Genomic DNA, 20,422 nt, shown 5'->3' on the forward strand with positions numbered 1-20,422 from the left:
GAAGGCTGAGGCTTGGGGAGACAAGGGAACACTCACCTCGTCAGGCCATGCTTGGCGAGGTCTGAGGACCCCAGGGAAGGAGGAAAGGCAGGGAAGTGGGACCACGCATGCGTGGTTGGATGTTTGCTCTACTCTCATCTGCTGCATTCATGGGGGCGACACTGTCCTGTTTCATTCTCCACCATATGCTCGAGGGGCTCTAAAAATACTGGAGGGAGGGAGGAAGCAAAGAAGGAAGGGAGGGGAAGGGAGAGGAGAGAGGGAGGCAGGGGAGGAAGGAGGGAGGGGTGGAGGGAAGGGATTGCGTTGCGCCCACAGAGGGCCTGAGCCTGTGGCCCACAAAGCTGCAGAACTGGGCTCTTTTCCTGAGAAGCAGCTACTCAAAGCCACTCCATTCGCTCCCCTGCAGTGTAGACAAGGCCCTCCTGCCCCACTGCTCACACAAGTGTGCTCAGGGGGAGCTGGCGCAGGTGCAGGCAGCAGCCCGTGACCAGCAGAGCAGAGTGGGGGGGGCCGCCTCCCTGAGCGCCCACAGGCAGCAGGGCAGTGCCAGCTGTGGCCCTATAAAGCAGCCCGGGACAGAGGCCCCAGCGAGGCTGCTGGCTTCTGTGCCTTCAGTCCAGGAAGGGGCCAGGAAAATGGCCCCGATCCTGTGGGTCTTCAGCCTGCTGGCCTCTCCCTGCTTGGTGTGGGCTAACATCTTTGGTGAGTTTTGAGGCCGAGGCCCTGGAGCAGGGGCGTGGGGAGGGAGCTCTCGGGCTCAGAGCACCATTGTCAGCCAAACTCTGCCTCAGGGCCTTTGGACGTGCGGTTTCCTTTCCAGAGGAGGAATCGGGAGGTTCAGAGGCGAGCTGAATTGCTGAGGCGGGGTGGAGACGGGAAACCAGATCTTTCTAATTACCTTGTGGCTCCCCTCACCTCACCTTCTCAGCAGATTTTTGGCACCAACCCTGGTGTTTTACCCCTGCAGCTATCCCAGAGTCAGTGTCATCTATGCGAAGTATAGAAGTAGTAGCGGGCAGAGTGTGGAAAAAGTGGCAGCCCTGAAGCGAGATGGACCCGTGTTACCCTCGGCTCAGTCACTTGCCTGTGTGACGTGGAGCAAGTGCCAAGCTTCAGCGTCAGAGTGGGGCTTGGTGGGGATGAGCCGTGCATCTGGTCTGACGATGCTAAGACTCCTGCATCCCATAGTACGCACGATGGATTCCAGGCCCAGCTCTAGCTTCCTGACCTGGGGGGCAGGGGTGATGGCTCAGGCAGTGAGCCCCCATCGCACTTGTGGGCCAACTGCCTTGGGATCATAGCCGGAGCTTTGGCTTGGCCCAGCCCCTGCTGCAGCTGGCATTGGGGAAGGGAACCAAACAAATCAAAACACACAAGAACACGAGTTAGGATTTCTAAGATATTGAAGCTCCCACCACCTCTCGCTGGAGAATACGTGGTTCATTAGCCTCTATCCCCCCTGCACTCAGCAGGGAAGGCTTGATAAACCGAGGAACAACTCCCTCGTGGTGTTCTGACCCCAGATGACAGCAGCTCAGAGGGAGGTGGGGTCCCAGGACTGAGTTTGGAATCTTCGGCTTTGCCTTGGCCATAACCTTGGGCAGGTACCTATCTTGGTTGGTGCCGCATGGGTGGATGGAGATACCACCTGTCACCTCTCAGGGAGTGTTGGGGACTGAGAGATGGATACCATGTTGTGATAGGGAACACTGGTGACGCCACATGGGCTTCTGTGCTAAGGGTTCTCCTTGGTGCCCCGAGCCCAGTGTGCACCCAGCTCTGAGTGTCAGCTGGCCTCCCCCCCTTCATAGAGTACCAGGTGGATGCCCAGCCGCTTCGCCCGTGTGAGCAGCAGAGGGAAAGGGCCTTCTTGCGCGGCGCAGACTATGTTCCCCAGTGCTCCGAGGACGGCAGCTTCCGGTAAGGCTCTGGGCTCTCCAGGTCCTCAAGGCACTCTCCCCACCCCGCACCCTGGGCTACTGCTGTTTGGAAGGCACCCCTGTGAGTTCCCAGGATGCACTACTGCCTGCTGCCATCCCATCTTTCCCTTCCGTGTCTGGGATTGGGGGAGGGCATCTCCCCCTCTTCCCAGTGTCCTCCTGGGCAGTCGCAGCCTGTGCCCGTGCTGTTGTAGTCACGGGGCTGGGGGGCCAGTAGGGGACCCCACCATTGTGGCCATGCTCTTGGCAACATCTGACCTCCTTCCCCACCACCATCTCACACAGGCTGGCCCCCGCAGAACTCCTCCATACTCCCTAGGGTGCAAAGACGTGGCCGGCTCCGGTCCTGCTCACATCTCTGCTGTGGCAAGGAAGGGGTTAAGGAGGAGCCCTTGGCCTTGCCAGGCCCTTCTGTGCTTGACCCGGGCCATTTCCAGTTCCAGTTCCAAGGCCAGCCCGTGCCCGGGCAGCTCTGCGTCTGCTCTTTCCTTTACCGGCATACGCCGGCTTCCACCTGCTCAAGTCTCAGTTTAGCCACCACTCTCCCTGGGGAGCCGACGTCCCCAGGCCTGGCCTGACCCTCTGCACCTGCTTCCCCATGTAGCCTTCCTGACCCCACGCCCCCCTAAGAGGGCACCACCTTTACCCTCTGCAGCCTCAGATCAACGAAGGGCACCTGCTGGGTGGAGCTGCCCCTGGAACCCCTGGGCGGGCACCTGTCTCGAGGTCGGCAGCCAGGCTGGTTGGCGAGTAGATGCTGGGGTTGGGAGGCTACAAGGAGTCAGCAGGGCAGAAGCGCGAGGTCTTTCCTTCCGCAAGGCACCCGCTGCTCTCCACCGCACCCTCTCATCCAAACCAGCCACAGCCGGGAGGAACGCGAGTGAGGAAGGCGACCTGGCTGGGAGCCAACAGTGTAACACTGCCACCTGCCGTGTCTGTCCCCTCAGGTCTCTGCAGTGCCAGAACGACGGCCGCTCCTGCTGGTGTGTGGATGCCGCGGGCACAGAGGTGCCGGGCAGCAGGCAGCCGGGGAGACCCGCAGCTTGTGAGTATCAGAGTGGGGCTCGGTGAGGGTGAGCCGTGGGCTTGGACAGGTGCCCCGCCACCCCAAATGTCCAGTGCCTGGTGCGAGAAGCTAGGAGCTGTCTTCTCGTGTGCGGCGGGAGATAGGAGACGGTTCTGAAATCTGGGACCTGGCCGAAAGCCGTCCCTTAGATAACTCTGGTGGGTCATGGAAGGAGCCAGAGTCCACTAACACAAGGGTCCATTAGCATGGTGGGAAAAGGAGCCTAAAATGAATGCCCTTTCAGGGCATGAACGCTGTGTTCTGGGACTGGTTTTTCATGGCCAGCCTGGTAGCTTCGCGTCTAGGCAGCTCCTCGCCCTCTCCAGCTGTGTAAATTTGGCCTGGCACACCGCCTCATGGAGCTAGGTTTCCTCCTGGAGTGGGCTCTGCCCCCGGGTGCTGCTGGGAGGATTCGGCACACAGCAGGTGAACAGGGGACAATGACCGGGTCTCTGGACTCCACAGAGGTGCGAGAGAAGCCCAGGGCCGTGAAGCAGCTTCCGCGAGGCCACACAGCGAGCAGGTGCAGAAATTGCTTGCATTCAGACAGCTCTGTTTGGCACAGGCCTTCCCTCCCAGCGTCTCCGCTCTGCAGCGCCAGCGCTGTGGCGGTGCGGGCGACTGGTGTGGCGCTGCTGAGACCAGCTCGCCTCTGCTGCCCCGACCCCCGGCATGGCCTGGGCCATGCCCTGCCCTGCCCTCCCAGCCGGATCCCTGTAGGGACGGGAGTCCTGCCAGATTCTCTGCCCCACGCACCTGACGCCGCTCTGTGCCCCCCGCCCCAGGCCTGTCATTCTGCCAGCTACAGAAACAGCAGATCCTGCTAAGCGGCTACCTTAACAGCACGGCCACATCCTACCTCCCTCAGTGCTTGGATTCTGGGGACTACTCGCCCGTCCAGTGCGACGTGTGGCAGGCGCAGTGCTGGTGTGTGGACGCCGAGGGCATGGAGGTGTATGGCACGCGCCAGCGGGGACGGCCAACGCGATGTAAGCCCCTCCCCCTCGACCCCAGGGCACCAGCGCTGCCGGGGCGGGGTTGCAGCCTTCCTCACTGTCAATCAAAGGGTTGGGTCGCCCTGATTGGACGTGACCCTGATGAAAGGAAATGCAAACGTTGTGACGGCTGGTATCCTCATCTTGGGGTTTCCATGCGGTGGTTCTGTGGCTGCTCCTTAGATGCTCATGCAGGGTGTCACGTTGAGGTTCACGAGCCTCCCGCCGCAGACCTGGGTCGCTGAACCACTCCCCCCCCCCCCCCCCAGTATGCACCTGCTGCTATCTCACTCCAAACATCTGTCGTGAAAACACGTAGGTCCAAGGAGCTGCGAGATAAGAAACCGTCGCCTGCTGCATGGGGTGGGAGACAGGTCACCTCCGCAGTGCTCGGCGGATGGCGAGTTTATGCCGGTGCAGTGCAAGTTCGTCAACACCACGGACATGATGGTATTCGATTTGGTCCACAGCTACAACAGGTAAGGGGAGCTGGGCCCCGGCGTGGGGACTCTGAGTGTCACCAGCACAGCGTGGCGAAGAGCGATGGTGCTTTGCTCTTATGCCTCCGATGGGTGTCCCGGGGGCTGCGGCATCTTTCACTAGACCACCATGGCTGCTACAATGAAAATATATGTAGCTTCGGGCCAGAACATCTCTCAGAATAGAGACATTGCGCCCTAGCCGGGGGTTTACCGAGTCACCTTTCACTGCACGGGAAGCTGGGGAGCAAGTGACAGATGGTCCAAAGGTGGACGGCGGGATCCAGGTGATATGTATGCAGCCACTCAAGAGAATGCATTCGAGCCAGAAAAGCTGCCTTGGAAAGGATTCCACAGGCTAGGATGATAGCATAGCAGGGTGCGAGACGCGAAGTACAGCTAACGCAGGCATCATACCTAATTAAAGCAGATCCGTTATGTGCGCCTACGTGGTTACGACCGCGGTGGGGTCTGTAGGGGACTAGGGGTGCAGAGGGTGCAAATATGAGACGGTGCTTGCTCTGCTGTCCTCCTGGGCTACTTTGAGGGTCAAGGGTGCCATGGGGTTGCAGAGATGTCCACACAGGCATCCTATTTCAGAAATGATCGTGCTTAGAACACTTTGTAAACAGTGTGTCTGCAGGCACGTGTGAATAACTTTGAAGACGTAAATGGCAACGTTGTAAATGGAGCTGTGTTGTAGATCATGGCCGGGACAGCCAGGCAAGCTTCCGGCTATTCACGATGGCCACTTGCTGAGGGTGAAGGAGCTCCCAGCAGACTTCACGTGCAACTGAACCATTCTGGGTGGGGAAAAGAAGGGAGTGAGTCTGGGTGTTGATGAGGACTCTCTTGGAGAAGGCAGCATTTTGGCGGCTGGCTTCCCAATCCAGCAGTGTCTCCCCCTGGGAGAGAGAGGAACTCCTCATGGGCTGGTCTGGGGGAGGTGCAGGCTGGCAGTCTGCCTCAGGAGTGGCCCCCACGCACAAGCTGTGCTGGAGCTACATGAGTTTTTTTTTTTTTTTTTTTTTTGACAGGAAGAGTGCACAGTGAGAGAGAGACAGAGAGAAAGGTCTTCCTTTGCCGTTGGTTCACCCTCCAATGGCCAGCACACTGCGCTGATCCGAAGGCAGGAGCCAGGTGCTTCTCCTGGTCTCCCATGGGGTGCAGGGCCCAGGGACTTGGGCCATCCTCCACTGCACTCCCTGGCCACAGCAGAGAGCTGGCCTGGAAGAGGGGCAAGCAGGACAGACTCCAGTGCCCCTACCGGGACTAGAACCCGGTGTGCTGGTGCCGCAAGGCGGAGGATTAGCCTAGTGAGCCACAGCGCCGGCCTGCATGAGGTTTTAAAAGCCGAGAGCTTGCCCTCGGTTACACCTGTGATCCTTCCGGTTTTCTGTAGGAAGAATCCTATTCACAGCAGGAATTTCATGCATTCGACCCCCAACACAGAGTTCTGAATTCCCAGGGAGAAAGAACAAGGGTCGGAGGTTGTGCTCTTGTGCACGTCTGCCCACGGCAGCAGGAAGCCGGGCTGCAGCTGTGCCCTTAGCCCCCGGGGCACAGCCTCCTGGGCTCGGGTCCTCTGTTCCTGGCTGCCAGACCCCTGTCTATTTCATTCTTGTGCGTGACTGCATGCCCTTGGTAGTGCTTTAGCGGCCTGCAGCGTGCCTGCCGTCATTGGCCCTCTCAACGCATCTGCGGCACCTTTGCAGATTTATAAAACTCCACACTTTATGCACCTGCAGGGAGTTCTTAGGCAGCACCCAGTTTCAGCAAATGTGGGTACTTCTGTCCCTAGGCCCAGGGCTGGCCTTCCTGTGAGCACACACAGATCTTAGTCTGACCGATCCAATGCTTCCTATAAACAGGAGATTTTGCATCCTTTTTTTTAAAAAAGTTATTTATTTATTTATTTATTTATTTGAGAGGTAGACAGACAGGGAAGGAGAGACAGAGAGAGAGGTCTTCCATCCGCTGGTTCACTCCCCAAATGGCCGCAATGGCTGGAGCTGAGTCGATAAGAAGCCAGGAGCCAGGAGCTTCTTCCGGGTCTCCGACATGGGTGCAGGGGCCCAAGCACTTGGGCCATCTTCCACTGCTTTCCCAGGCCATAGCAGAGAACTGGATCGGAAGTGGAGCAGCCAGGACTTGAACCGGTGCCCATATGGGAGGCCAGCACCATAGATGGAGGCTTAGCCTACTATGCCACAGCACCAGCCACAGATGTTACATCCTCTTGCCTACTTTAATTGATGGTTACTGTCTCTAGCATACAAATGAGAGGCGTGAGGCAGAGATTAAGGAACTCACGTAGGGAGGCGTAATTAGTGTGCACTAGAGCTTTCTGGTTCCTTTTATAAGTTTACTTTACCACTTTTACTATTGCCACTCATCTCTATCACCCCAAGCACATAGCACAGAGTCTTGCACACAGGAGGTCTACAACAACCAGTGTTCACCAAATAATGTGTCAAGGAACCTTGTGGGTACCACTTTGAAGATGAGGTGCAATTCACAGATATTTCCACAAGAGGGCAGTCATGTTAAAGGTAAAAGTTCAGAAGCGCCCATTGTATTAAAACAAATTCACTCCTGAAACACGATCCTTACTTTTTTGTAAGAAAGCATGCCTTGGAGCATACTGTAGCTTAGGAAGGTCGTGGGAAGGAGTGCACGGTTGGTTACTGAAAGTACAGCTGTAATCAGAGGTGTTCTGATATCTATGTTGAATGGAGTAGTCCCAGGCTCAGGGCCCTAACCCCCAAGGGTGGAAGGTGCTGTATAGAGTCTCAGCTTAGTGCTAATGCTCACCAGAAAAAAATACAGGATGGCTAGTTGCATTTGCATCTCCGAGAAGCAAAGACTACTTCATGCATCTCTCCAGTATTGCTTCAAGAGGGAGTAGGAAGTATCCTAGTCACCACCAGTCTTGGGTTTGGGAAAGAATGGATCTGGAGGGAAGAGAGAGCTGAGTGGATGTTGGAAGTGAGCGATGGCGCTGCCTGGGGCAAGGGGCGGGGAGGGCACGTGTGGCTAAAGAAGTGTTTCCCGGGTGGGACCCACGCTACCTGCTGGAGGAATCAAGTGGACAGCTCCTAGGCTTCCACTTCACCCTAGGTTAAGGGTGAGCTTGGGAAGTTGGGAATGTAGAATCTGATGGGGTTTCTTTGGGGAACCCAAGTGGAGGAGTGGTGGAAGGCAGCTGGCTTACCCCACGGGGCCCCAGGAAGGCTGGGAGCCCAGCTGCTGAGAGGTTTTTTGTTTGTTTGTTTGTTTGTTTTTGACAGGCAGAGTGGACAGTGAGAGAGAGAGACAGAGAGAAAGGTCTTCCTTTACCGTTGGTTCACCCCACAATGGCCGCCGTGGCCTGCGCGCTGCGGCAGGCGCACCATGCTGATCCGATGGCAGGAGCCAGGTACTTATCCTGGTCTCCCATGCGGGTGCAGGGCCCAAGCACTTGGGCCATCCTCCACTGCACTCCCGGGCCACAGCAGAGAGCTGGCCTGGAAGAGGGGAAACCGGGACAGAACCGGCGCCCCCAACTGGGACTAGAACCCGGGGTTCCGGTGCCGCAGGCGGAGGATTAGCCTAGTGAGCCTTTTTATGCAACAAAAGGCAAACATCCTTTCCCACCAGTCATGTTATTGTTATTTTAAAATATTTTGTTGATTTTTTTATCTTCAGCCTTTATTCCGACATGTCCAAAATAGGTCCAAGGTGGAAAAGAGAGGAAAACCCAGGGCAGGCGAAGTGAGAGTAGAAAACGAGAAGTCAGGGGCAGCCCTGGCGCACACCAGGCCCCCTGGGAGGTGGTGACGCACGTGAGGGCTGCATTTTCTACCCTGTGCTTTCCTAGCACCAGAGAAAAGATAAAATCCTCTAAGCTATGCGGTGTCCACCTGCCAGAAACAAGTCGGGTTCTCAGGGGAGCATATGGCTCCCCCCAGAGGATGGAAGGGAGTTTGTTCCTTGGGTCGTCATCAAGGACGCAAGTCCGGAGGGGACCACGTAACTTGCCGGTCTGGTGCTGCCGCCCAGACCACTGCCTTCCCAAGGCTGCTGCCCGGAAGACGCAGAGAGGCAGGATCTTCACTGCTTTTCTAAGACTGAGTTGCTCGGGTCCTGGCCTTCAGGGTCGTTAAGTTGATAGGAATGCGTATTACAAAAAAATCATGCTTGGGCTTGAAAACTATTTTGCACCAGAATCAAGTTGTCTTTTAACTACGGTTTCCATGAACTTCTCCAGCCTGTTGAGTCCTTCTGTGGCTACGGCCATTTCCATTTCCCTGCTGCCTGCACGCAGGGTTCTGTCTCCCACCTTGAGGTTGGAAGTCTATGAATGATCCTTCTAGAAAGGTTCTCCAGCCTCCATTCTCCCCTGATCCAATCGCCATTCTTGGTTTTAGAATCCCACTCCAGGCCGCACCGCAGCTCACTTGGCTAATCCTCCGCCTGTGACGCTGGCACCCCGGGTTCTAGTCCCAGTTGGGGGCGCCGGTTCTGTCCCGGTTGCTCCTCTTCCAGTCCAGCTCTCTGCTGTGGCCCGGGAAGGCAGTGGAGGATGGCCCAAGTGCTTGGGCCCTGCACCCGCATGGGAGACCAGGAGAAGCACCTGGCTCCTGGCTTTGGATCAGCGCGGCGCGCCGGCCGTAGTGACCATTTGAGGGGTGAACCAACGGAAGGAAGACCTTTCTCTCTGTCTCTCTCTCTCACTGTCTAACTCTGCCTGTCAAGAAAAAAAAAGTATCCCACTCCAGATCACTGCTTCCGGAAGCATTCTTTGGCTATGAACAAGTTTCAAACCCAGACAACCCAAGGATAAGCCAGGATGGAGCCAGGGCTGTCTGGCCCGATTTCCTCGGTAGAAGCAGGGTCCCGGATCTCCTAGGGAGGAGGCTGAAAGCGTGGCAGACGGTGCCCTGGTGGCGGTAAGTTACCAACGAACCAGAAGAAGCAGCAGCGAAACCACCTCAGCAGTGCTAATTCTTACGCTGGGGAAGGTTCTAGAATTCCTAGATGGTGACGTCCTTTCAGAAATCAGCCGTAAAAGGACACAGTGTCACAGTGGCTTGTGGGCACTAGAGGGCCCCAGAGCTTGAAGTCAGTGCTGGTGGCAGGGCGGCCTCTGGGAAGACCACGCTCACCAGGCGGCCGCCCACCGGTGCTGCAAGGGCACAGGAAGCGACTCAGGATCCCTGGCCCTGGTCCTGACCAGGTGGGCTTGACCCAGTCAGAATCCCATCTTTCTCATTTGTAAGGTGGATTTCTGTAGAAAGAAATGGGGTAAGGTATGGAGAGTATTTGGTGTGGTGTGTTTGAAAACGCGTCGCCTCTTGTTATTTTGGGGACTAGGAACTAGCAGTGATGATCCTGTGTGGCCAGGGCAGGGCTAGCATTCTGCTGTGTCTGCCGCAGGTCCTTAGCTCTAGAATTGGTGAGGGGGGACTAACGATGACAATGCGGGGTGTGCCCGGAAGTGAGCAGCAGACGGGCCTGTAGCTCCTTTAGGGTGGTCTTCTGGGGAAAGGTGGGAGGAGCCTCCTTCTAGCTAAGGCCAAGGATGGGGGAAGACACCCAGATGAAGGCCTATGCAAACAGTGCTGCAATGTCTGACCCCAAGACGAGGGCTTTGACCAGAAAGTGGTGGGATTCAGATCAAAACTCTGAAGGTCGTGTCTGCCCCGAGCCAAGATGGTTGAGGTTGAATCCTGGGTTGAACTGGCAGAGCACGGAGCTAGAGTAATATACATTTCTTGTGCCTTGGGCTGGGTTGGGTTTCAGGCCAGCCAGGGGTCTGGGCAATGCATTTATCCAGACACGTGAATACGTCGATGAGATGCCAGGAAAAATGAGGTGTTGGATATGCACCCTAGAGTGCTGGAGGAGTGACATGGCCTGCAGGATTCGGGTACCGCCAAACACCCACTGGGTGGCACCACTGAGAGACAGCCATCCGGCGGTGGATAAAGCCAGGGTGTGACCTCAGTTCTCAGTATGGCTTCCAGGTGGCGACCCACAAACTTCACCTTCTTCATTTCTAAAATGGAGAGGACAGTAATACCAGCTTCCTTTCAACAGTGTAATGAGCAGTCAGTGGGCCAAAGATAGTACACATTTTGTGGGTGGGCTTTTCCAAAGTACAGCTCAGCAGATAGGAAAATCTATTATTAGCACGTTTAGAATTGAATTTCCAGGTTCCATGGAGCCAATTTTTATTATGTACCCCTTGTTAGTGGCCAGTAGACAGAGCAAGGTTCTGGTTTCCATTATGCAGCTCAATTGCTACAACACTCTTTGGTTAAAAGATTGATCGATTTGAAAGGCAGAATGACAGAAATGGAGAGCCAGACACAGAGATGTTCCATCCACTGCTTTACTCCCCAAGCACCCACAACGGCTGGGGAGGGACCAAGTCAAAGCCAAGAGCCGAGAGCTTCAGCTGAGCCTCTCACATGGAGACAGTGACCCAAGCACTTGAGCCATCAGCTGCTGCCTCCCAGGTACATTAGCGAGAAACCGGAGTGGAAGTGGAGTGGCCGGAGTTAATCCCAGCACTCAGATACGAGATGCAGGCATCCTGGGCAATGGCTTAGCCTGCTGCACCACAACGTCATTGTAACGTCCTTTTTATTTAACTCCCACGCACATACAGGCCAGTAGGACAGAAGAAAGTATCCATAATATCCATATTGATTTCCATTAAGTTGGCTAATACTTGTTGCATTACAATGTTGGGGCTCGAGGAGCTACTAGGCCATTAATTGCCTTCTAGTAATAGTTTAGTAATTAGTAATTGTGGTGTGCGTGCAGGCCATTTTACAAGGGTCTTCAAAAGTTTGTGGAAAATGGAATTAAAGGATGCTTATTTTGATGCAGAACTTTTTTTTAATGTAGAAATTACATCTTTCTGGAGTGATTCTGATTTTTTAAAAAAGTATTTATTTATTCAAAAAGCACAGAGACAGGGAGAGAGGGAGAGAGACAGAGAAAGTGCCCTTCCACTGGTTCACTCCCCAAATACCCAGGACAACCGATGTTGACCCAAGGTCAGAGCCAGGAGCTGGAAATCCGATCCAGGTGTCCCTGGTGGGGGCTGGAACCTAAACTTGAGCCATTGCTGCTGCCTCTGGGCTTGCGTTGTCAGGAAGCTGAGTCAGCAGCCGGAGATGGGCACTGAACCCAGGACTCTGACACGGGACGTGCAGGTCTTACGCACCCTGGTGCAAAAACTTCTGAAATCCATGCAAGTTGTTTTTACAATGCATTTTCCATGAACTTTCTGAAGATTCTGCATTTGTGTGGATTTCAAATTCTTTTGCACCCAAGCTTATCTTTTACGTCCATGTCCGACTGTCTGCACAGGTCACACACGTTTGCTTTCGGCTAGAGTTTATAATTACCACCACCAACTGTAGCATTTTATTTCCTTGGTGAGATTTAGTTGTTTTCGTCTGAATGTTCCCATCTTTGGATGCTGAGGTTTTTTTAATATTTTGCTAGCAGAGATCACAAGGCCGTAGCCCTGTCCAGGTTATGGCTGCTGCTTCCGCTGGCCTCTTGTTTAGGGATATGTCTGCAGGCACAGGTTAATGCCTCTTATGTGGGCCTCTCGCACTGGCTGCAGAGGGCTGAGAACAAAGCCCGCCATGCTCTATCAACAGAAGTTCCTCTCTTGTTGCCGAATCCCTGCACATGGCGGGAATTCCTCCGTCCGGCTCTGCATAGCCTGACTTCCTGTCACCCCCAGGGAGCCCAGGCGGTGAGCCCTACAGCCAGGGCCCGCGTGATTAAGTCCCTTGACTTGTGAGAAGGGGCGTGTAGCCCTCCTTAGCGATGTGGTGATGATGCTGTGGTTTTCCAAGCCTGGAACTGGAAGTGTTGGGATCTGCTGTAGGGAAATGAGGCTGCTTTTCTGTCCCAGGGGGCTCTGAAACTGTCTGGTCTCCCCAAGGAAAGCATCGGCCGTGTGCCAGTGTCTGTGACACAGAGCTGGCCTCCGGCCTCTCCCCGAGCTGTGTCCCTGTAAAGGGAGCGGCCGATGCCACAGTCATCCCACGAGACGCACGCACGCACTCCACTGGTTGGTCCAGGCTCACGGCTAAGGGACAGCGCTTGCTAGGTGACCACTAAGGGCAGCTCCATCCCACAAGATGCAGCCTCGCTGTGGCCTGGGAAGGCCAGCCGAGGGAAAAGCTGCAGGAGGCGTGGGGCTCGGCCAGGCGGGTGCGGGTCCCCTTCCCACGGCTGGGGCTCGGCCACGTCCGTGGGCACCGGAAGAGCCTGGGACGGCTTGGATGAGGCAGTGCCCGGATCTCGTTCTCAGGTTCCCAGACGCGTTCGTGACCTTCAGCGCGTTCCGGGGCAGGTTCCCCGAGGTGTCCGGGTATTGTCACTGCACCGACAGCCAAGGGCGGGAGCTGGCTGAGACAGGTGAGCGCGCGCTCTGCAGGGGCGGGAGCCGAGGCATCGCCACTTGCGCCACTTGCGAGGCAGAGATCACCAGGGGCTGCTGGGGACGCCTGCCAGGCTGCTGCGGGGCCTGAGGGGACACGGCCTCGGCCCACCTGACCGCAGGGGGCTTAGCACGCAGCCGCTACCAGCCCATCTGTGCATGCTGCAACGTGGCACCCCCTCGTGGGCAGACGCATGGAGTCCAGCGTCTCTAGGGTTGCCCCTGGTGCTGTGCACAACCTGCACAACCTTGCGCAGCCGGCAGCCCTGACTCGCGAAGCTCCTCCAGTGTCGTCCAGGCCTGGTGCAGAGCTACGGCGGGAAGGCTCTGTGCCCCTCGCTGCCGTTCGCACTGCGAGGTCGGGCGTCCTTTCGGAACGCCCGTCGCTGACACGCTGGCTGTCCTTGCGCAGGCTTGGAGCTCTTACTGGATGAAATCTACGACACCATTTTCGCTGGCCTGGACCCTGCTTCCACCTTCGCCGACACCACCCTGTACCGGATCCTGCAGCGACGCTTCCTGGCGGTGCAGTTCGTCGTCTCCGGCCGGTTCCGATGTGAGTTAAGGCGCTGCCCGCGGCCGCGCCGGCCCTACCCCCTCGGCGGCTCGAAGTCGCCGCAGTCCACGCGGCTCCGGGGCCGGAGCGGGCGTGCGAGCACGAGCCGCAAGGCACGCCGGGAGCAGGCGGGCGGCCTGCTTTACGGCGCGGATTTCTTCCAGGCCCTACGCGATGTGAGGTGGAGCGCTTTACGGCAGCCAGCTTCGGGCACTCCTACGTCCCGAGCTGTGGCCCGAGCGGGGCCTACGAGGCGGTGCAGTGCGAGACCGGAGGGCCGTGCTGGTGTGTGGATGCCCGCGGGCAGGAGCGCCTCGGCTCTCGGCGCCAAGGGCGGCCGCCAGCTTGCGGTAGGTGTCTCCCGGGGCGGGCTGGGGCTTCCTCGCCTCTCTGGCTGGAGGAGCCCCAGGTCCTCTGCCGGCTGCCTGCTCCCCGCGCGCCCTGGCAGGTGCACGTGACCGAAGACCTGTCCCAGAGTTAGTTTCCGGGATGCTTCTTGCCTCGTGTCAGGCACGGTGGGTTCCTCTGGGAGATCCGGAGGAAGAGCGAGAAGGGAGAACGAAGGGGCGCTGTGCACCGAGAGAAGTGGGTGCAGGCAGCCGCGTGTGGTGGAGTGAAGGGCAGGTGCCTAGTGCGTCCGCCAGGGGTGAGGAGGGCACCGCGCGACGTGTGGTTTGAGCCTTCCACAATGACGTTTCCTGCAGTGGAAAGTAGGGTAAGGGCGAGAGAGGGAGAGGGAGAGAGAGAAAGAGAGGGAGAGGGAAGGGGAGTGGAGGGAGAGAGAGAGAGGGAAGGGGGAGGGAGAGGGGGAGAGGGAGAGAGGGAGGGGGAGGGAGAGGGAGGGAGAGAAAAAGAGGGAGAGGGAGGGAGAGGGAGAGAGGGTGGGGGAGGGAGAGAAAGAGGGAGAGGGAGGGAGAGGGAGAGAGGGTGGGGGAGGGAGAGAAAGAGGGAGAGGGAAGGGGAGGGGAGGAAGAGAGAGAGAGGGAAGGGGGAGGGAGAGGGAGAGAGAGAAAGAGAGGGGAGGGGAGGGAGAGAGTGAGGGAAGGGAGAGAGGGAGAGGGAAGGGGAGGGGAGGGAGAGAGAGGGAGAGGGAAGGGGAGGTAAGGGAGAGAGAGGGAAGGGGGAGGGAGAGGGAGAGAGAGAAAGAGAGGGGGAGGGGAGGGAGAGAGAGAAAGGGAAGGGAGAGAGGGAGAGGGAAGGGGAGGGGTGGGGAAGGGGGAGGGAGAGGGAGAGAGGTAAGGGGAGGGAGGGGGAGGGAGAGAGAGAGGGAGAGAGGGAGAGGGAGGGAGAGAGGGAAGGAGAGAGAGAGAGGGAGAGAGAGAGGGAGGGGAGGGGGAGGGAGAGGGAGGGAGAGACTGGGACTCCAAGGTCAAGGTGTCAGCGGGGTTGCGCCCCCCTGAGGGTGGGGGTGCGTTTCTTGCCCCTTCCCGACTTGCTGGCTGCGGCAGCCCTTGGTGTGCTTTGTCTTGCCATGCATGTGATGCACGTGGCCACCCTGTGCCTCCATTGTCACGCGGCTGGCTTCCCTCCGCCTCTGCTCTACTTACAGGCGCACTAGTCGTGTTGGTGTTGGTTTAAGCACCACCACCCCCTTCCGCTCTGACCTTCTTTAGCTGACTCTGTCTACCATGACTTGCTAAATAAGGTTGCATTCTGCGGCTCCAGAAGGGATGTGGACTTTGAGGGGACACTGTTCAGCCCAGTGGGGGGACTGGTGATCCTAAGAGGGTGTGGGGAAGGGTGTGAACTTGAAAACTCTTCTAGCGAGGCAAGGATGAGAGAGAGGGGAGAACCCAGGAGCTCTCCCGACGCGCATAAACTGGCTCAGTTCAGGAAGACCTGACACCGTGAATAGAGGAATACCGGTCTTTTCAGAGTTTTAAAATGGTTTGCGCTAGCATTCATTCCATAATTCCTGTTACATCGTTCACCGTCTCCCACTCAGTATTTTGAGTTTGGTGGTGTTCTTTCTGTAAGAAGGCTGCAAATTAGGAAGCCCGCCCTGAGGATATTTGCAGTCCTATTTCAGTCCTGTTAAACCTAGAGAATGTTGTGCCCTTGTTTCCAGATGGGAATAAAGACCGATGGCTTGAGGTTGAAATCAACAGCACCATGCAGTGCGGGGCAGGCCATGGGTTGTGACTCGCTCTCTGGCACAGCAGTCCTGCCTGTGGGAACGCATGCCAGGGGAAATACTGCCTGACTTGCTCTGCTGGGTAGCCCGACTTAACAGTGTATGGAAGGAGGAGGCTCTTCATCCGCAAGGGGATAAGCAAAGCAGTGAGCTTCGTTTCTCCCAAACCTTCCAGAAACATCCGTCGGAGGAAGCCAGGCCCTAGTAGAGGATGGGCTATGGGATCTGAGGCTGCCAGTCCCCCCCACCACACACACACTACAGGTTCCAGTTCTTTCTCTGCTGCCTGGTGGCGCAGGGACATGGGCTGACTTCCTTTTTTGGCATCCATGTGAATCCAAAGGAAAAGAATTATCTTAAAAAGCTGAGGAGAGAACGGGTGGTCTGAAAGCTCCCGTAGATGTGTGGTTTAGGAAGAGAAAGGAAGTGACTGAGAGAGCCACTTGGCATTTGGAGCCTATGCCCCCATCCCCAGGGAGGCCCCTTGCAGTGTGGCTCCAGTCTGCCTGGAATGTTTGACTAGAATGACTGACTGTGCATGGGGTTGACTGGGTTGACCCCTGTTTAACTCTGTAGGACCCCATTCTGTCTTAGCAGACAGCTGGGAAGGAGGAGGACAAGGGAAGGCAGTGCTCTCTCAGTCTTCCAGCTCGGGTCAGCTGGCGAGATTCAGAGAGATTGGAAACCACAAAGAGGAAAAGCAGACCTCTTACAGTTTTATCATAGTCTAACCTAGCGTGCATTCCATGATTCCAAGGCCAAGTCAGGAATCCCAAGACAATGCGTGACATGTGTTTACCATGTGAGCGATCTGGCGTTATTTCATAGGAAATAGTCTATTTCTTATATATCACACTCTGGGGAAAAACGTCCCAGCAGAGGAAACACAAATAGCAGATGCCCTGGGGCTCCTGGCCTTGTGGCTACCTCTCTCTGAATGTGTGCCTCTGTCCACACAGCCTTCTGCTGGGCGTCTTTCTGTGCCTTCACACGACCCTCTTAGAAAGCACCATCCTTAGGCTTCGGGCCCACTCTAAGTTGGTGTGACGCCATCTTCAGTCCATTACACCCGCCAAGATCCTGTTTCTAAGTTAGCTCATGTTTTCAGGTTCTGGGTGGACATTAATTTCCTTTTTTTTGGGGGTGGGGGGGCACTGTTGAACCCAGTCCCATAGACTTGTGTGATCAGATTTCCCCAGAGTGAGCCAGCATCAGGAGACCTGCTATAGGAAGGGCCCAGCGTCCCGTGGAAGCCGAGGCAGAGCATAGGGGAGGGAAGATGGAGAAATACAGAGAGGAGAGTGACCCAACAGGGTCGCTGGTCTGGGTGGGGTTTGTTGGCCTCTGACGCCAGGAGAGGCCTGAGGGGACGGCTCAGGGTCGCCTCTGAAAGCACCTCTCCTGCTTGCTTCTGTTCTGTGCAGCTGAAAACCAGGCTTGTGCCTCAGAAAGGCAGCGGGCCCTGTCCAGACTCTACCATGGGGCTCCGGGCGACCTCCGCCAGCGCGACTTGGACTCAGCGCTGGGGGAAGGACAGGTCCCTCCGGGAGCGGCCGGCTCTGCCGCGTCCTGCCCACCCGCGATCAAGGAGCTCTTTGTGGACTCTGGGCTTCTCCGCCCCATGGTGGAAGGGCAGGAGCCAGCGTCTGCCGCCTCTGGAAGTCTCCTCAAAGATGCCGTCCGAGCGGTTTTTCCCTCCCGAGAGCTGGCTCGCCTCGCCCTTCGGTTTACCACCAACCCAAAGCGACTGCAGCAGAACCTCTTTGGAGGGAAGTTTTTGGAGAACCTTGGCCAGTTTAACATGTCTGGCGCTCTTGGCACGAGAGGCACTTTCAACTTCAGTCGGTTTTTCCAGCAACTCGGACTGCCAGGCTTCCAGAACGGAGGGGCCGTATCGGAGTCCAGTGCGACCGCAGGACCTCCCAAAGCCTCGCCGCAGGGTGTTGCTATGAATGAGCCCATTGTGGGCAGCTTTGGCTCTGAAGTCAACTTGGAAGAGAACCAAAAGGCCCTGAAGTTCCTGGCTTCTCTCTTGGAGCTCCCCGAATTCCTCCTCTTCTTGGAGCATGCTATTTCCGTGCCGGAAGACGTAGCCAGGGATTTAGGTGATGTCTTGGACATGGTACTCAGCAACCAGACCTGCAGGCAGGCACCTGGAGGGCTATTTGTCCCAGCGTGCACGGCAGAAGGAAGCTATGAGGATGTCCAGTGTTTCGCTGGAGAGTGCTGGTGTGTGGACTCGGGGGGCAAAGAACTTCCTGGCTCGAGAGTGAGAGGTGGACCACCGAGGTGCCCCACGGAGTGTGAGAAGCAAAGGGCTCGCATGCAAAGCCTCATGGGCAGCCAGCCTGCTGGGTCCAGCTTGCCCGTCCCTTCTTGCACCAGCGAGGGACTTTTCCTGCCTGTGCAGTGCTTCGACACGGAGTGCTACTGTGTTGATGCTGAGGGCCAGGCTATTCCTGGAACGCAGAGTGCAGTTGGTGACCTCCAGCAATGTAAGTCTGTTGGTTGCTCTGTTTATAGATGCTTAGAGCATTTAGGCCTTGACCCGATGCATTGCAGAACAATGAACACACACATGGCTGAAGCCCAAACTTCATTTCATGACAAAATTAGCTACTTAAATGAAAAATTCGCCAGGAAAACTTGGATAATGTTCATTATTCCAAGGTCTATTGGGTCTAAAAGAACTGCTACGTACATTTCTGTATTTCCAGTCAGCAGGTGCTCATGGGGTGCCCTCTGTCTAGACAGTGTTCGCACGTTTAAGGCGGATGGTATTTCTATGGCTGTGTTAGGTTTTAGATGGGGGTTGACAGTAAGTGGTTTCATCTTGGTTTTTGCCAGCTTATTACATTTTTCAAGCTGAAATACCCGTTCCCTGTTCCTCCCCAGGCCCCAGCCCCTGCCAGCTGCAGGCTGAGCGAGCTTTCCTTGGGGTGGTGCAGGCCCTCCTGGCCAACTCCAGCACGTCAGCCCCTCTCTCCAGCATCCACGTGCCGCAGTGCCGTGCCGACGGGGAGTGGAGCCGAGTGCAGTGCGATGGGCCCCCCGAGCAGGTCTTCGAGTGGTATGAACAGTGGCGGGCTCAGAACGCTGAAGGCCAGGAGCTGAGCCTTGCTGAGCTGCTAATGAAGACCATGAGCTACAGAGAAGCAGCTTCCGGAAGCTTCCATCTCTTTCTTCAACGTCTCTATGAGGCTGGCCAGCAAGGCGTCTTCCCGGTGCTGGCTCAGTACCCTTCCGTGCAAGATGTCCCCCTGGCAGTGCTGGAAGGGACGCCGACTCAGCCCGGGGAGAACATCCTCCTGCAGCCCTATCTCTTCTGGCAGATACTAGATGGTCAGCTCAGCCGCTACCCAGGGCCCTACTCAGACTTCAGTGAGCCGCTGGCGCACTTGAACCTTCGCAGCTGCTGGTGTGTGGACAAGGACGGTCGAGAACTGGAAGGAACACGGGCTGAGCCGAGCGAGGTCCCAGCATGTGAGTTAACTCGTGTGAAGAACTGAGCCTGCGTGGTTTAAAAGCAGACGTCTCGTGGGAGGGTACTGAGTGTCCGAGGGGTCTGGAGGTTAAAGGTAGCCAAGGACATCGCTTCGACACGTGGGTGGGAGAATCCAGGCTCAGCGAGGGCACAGGACTGCCCCCAGGCAGATGGGCAGGTATTGACAAGGTTGACATAAGGAAGACATCTTTAAAATCTTCACGATTGGTTAGGTCAGCGCTTTTGATTTTTGTTGCAGATCTTACGTACACCTAGCATCGTCTATTTTTTTTAAACATTTATTTATTTCACTTGAAAGTCAGAGTTACACACAGAAAGAGAGGCGGAGAGACAGAGTAAGGTCTTCCAACCCCAATGGGCTGCAACGGCCAGAACTGTGCTGGTCTGAAGCCAGGAGCTTCCTCAGGGTCTCCCACATGGGTGCAGGGGCCCAAGGACTTGGGCCATCTTCTACTGCTTCCCCAGGCCATAGCAAAGCTGGATCAGAAGAGGAGCAGCCGGGTCTTGAACTGGCATCCTCATGGGATGCCGGCACTGCAGGTAGCAGCTTCATCTGCTGTGCCACAGCGCTGGCCCCAGCATTGTCTTAAAAGCAATGAAGGCCCAGGAGTGGATGGGTCCTGGCTCTGTCCTCCTATGGTAATGCTTTAGTAATCTCTCATGTGTTAGGTGTACTGATGGATTAATCAACAAGCAGAATGCACCTGGGTGCTAAGGGCATGAGGAAAAGACCACGTACTGTGCCTTAACTGGCGGGAGGGATTTAATTAAGGGATGGATTGCAGAGCTGCAGATGGAAGTCTGTAAGATCTGCGTTGTGGTAGCAGATTATAGGAGGCAAAAATAGAATAAAGCTGACTTTACGTGTCTTAAGTTACTATGCCTTATTCCCAAATAGCCATACCAGCTGTTTGAGAGACCGGATTCAATGCTGGTGTGACCAAATCAGAATCTAACCAGACGTTGCTGATATTGTTAGGTGCTATTGTAACTGTTGAGCCTCGGTGAAATCTGTTTTTGCAATGCTGGCCTGTTTTCGGGGTAATATAGCAACTCATCAGACTATTTTTATATTAGCTGCATTTCAGGCTTTGGAAGCCGCTGGGTTTAGAAAGCTGGGTGGCGGGACTGTGTGGTGACAGCTTTGGTCCCTGAGCAGTTTTTATTTGTCCTGAGCATTTTGAACAGCCTGGAGACTGTACTACTAGGATTGCCCACTTGAACGCCAAGATCTAGCACTAGGACCCCGCGATGTCCCCCCGACGGATACATAGGAACTCGCATTTGGT

At 56.2% G+C, this 20,422-nt stretch overlaps 1 protein-coding gene across 1 annotated transcript in view; it reads left to right on the forward strand.

The window, feature by feature from the left end:
- The first annotated feature begins 638 nt into the window (after positions 1 to 638).
- TG (thyroglobulin) overlaps positions 639 to 20,422 on the forward strand; it is a 229,798-nt gene continuing 210,014 nt past the window's right edge. Inside the window, exons 1-10 of the mRNA XM_051844054.2 lie at positions 639 to 705; positions 1,815 to 1,923; positions 2,891 to 2,988; positions 3,795 to 3,998; positions 4,324 to 4,483; positions 12,810 to 12,916; positions 13,351 to 13,494; positions 13,659 to 13,844; positions 17,053 to 18,123; positions 18,524 to 19,111. Of these exons, the coding sequence (XP_051700014.2) occupies positions 639 to 705; positions 1,815 to 1,923; positions 2,891 to 2,988; positions 3,795 to 3,998; positions 4,324 to 4,483; positions 12,810 to 12,916; positions 13,351 to 13,494; positions 13,659 to 13,844; positions 17,053 to 18,123; positions 18,524 to 19,111 (2,734 nt within the window). The remainder of the gene's footprint in view (positions 706 to 1,814; positions 1,924 to 2,890; positions 2,989 to 3,794; positions 3,999 to 4,323; positions 4,484 to 12,809; positions 12,917 to 13,350; positions 13,495 to 13,658; positions 13,845 to 17,052; positions 18,124 to 18,523; positions 19,112 to 20,422) is intronic.

This window comes from Oryctolagus cuniculus, chromosome 6 (genome assembly GCF_964237555.1).
Source record: "Oryctolagus cuniculus chromosome 6, mOryCun1.1, whole genome shotgun sequence".
Lineage (NCBI taxonomy): Eukaryota > Metazoa > Chordata > Mammalia > Lagomorpha > Leporidae > Oryctolagus > Oryctolagus cuniculus.